This window comes from Calidris pugnax, unplaced genomic scaffold (assembly GCF_001431845.1).
Source record: "Calidris pugnax isolate Ruff unplaced genomic scaffold, ASM143184v1 scaffold1201, whole genome shotgun sequence".
Taxonomy (NCBI): Eukaryota; Metazoa; Chordata; class Aves; order Charadriiformes; family Scolopacidae; genus Calidris; species Calidris pugnax.
The window spans coordinates 27939-28346 of NW_015091813.1; the positions used below are offsets into that span (position 1 = coordinate 27939).

At 58.3% G+C, this 408-nt stretch overlaps 1 protein-coding gene across 2 annotated transcripts in view; it reads left to right on the forward strand.

Annotated features, from left to right (window-relative positions):
* The window catches only part of LOC106900092 (tonsoku-like protein), a 14763-nt gene that overhangs the window by 14018 nt on the left and 337 nt on the right, over window positions 1–408 (forward strand). The window contains exon 5 of one of the 2 annotated variants that reach the window (XM_014962079.1): window positions 296–394. In XM_014962079.1, coding sequence (XP_014817565.1) covers window positions 296–394 — 99 coding nt within the window. The remainder of the gene's footprint in view (window positions 1–295; window positions 395–408) is intronic. The other variant, XM_014962078.1, reaches the window with a different exon arrangement.

Consider the following 408-nt stretch of genomic DNA (forward strand, 5'->3'; position numbering starts at 1 on the left):
TTTGGGGGCAGTTTTGGTGGTTTTGGGAGAGGTTTTGAGGTTTTGGGGGGCGGTTTTGGTGATTTTGGGAGAGGTTTTGGGGCGGTTTGGGGGCAGTTCTGGTGCTTTGGGGAGAAGTTTTTAGGAGTTTGGGGTGGTCTGGGGGCAGTTTTGTTGCTTTGGGGCCAGTTTTTTGGCCGGTTTTGTTACTTTGTGAGCAATTTATTGCTTTGGGGGCAATTTTGTTGCTTTTGGGGGGCACTTTTGGGGCTGTCACCCCCTTTTTCCTCCCCCCAATGACCTTTTTCCCCCCCAGGCTGCTCCGTGGCCCCTTTGGACGCCGGGACTCGAGCCAGAGCCACCCGGCAAATCCGGGACCTGCGCCTCTGCGGGCGCCACCTCCACCGCAGGGACCGGGGGGGACCCCCC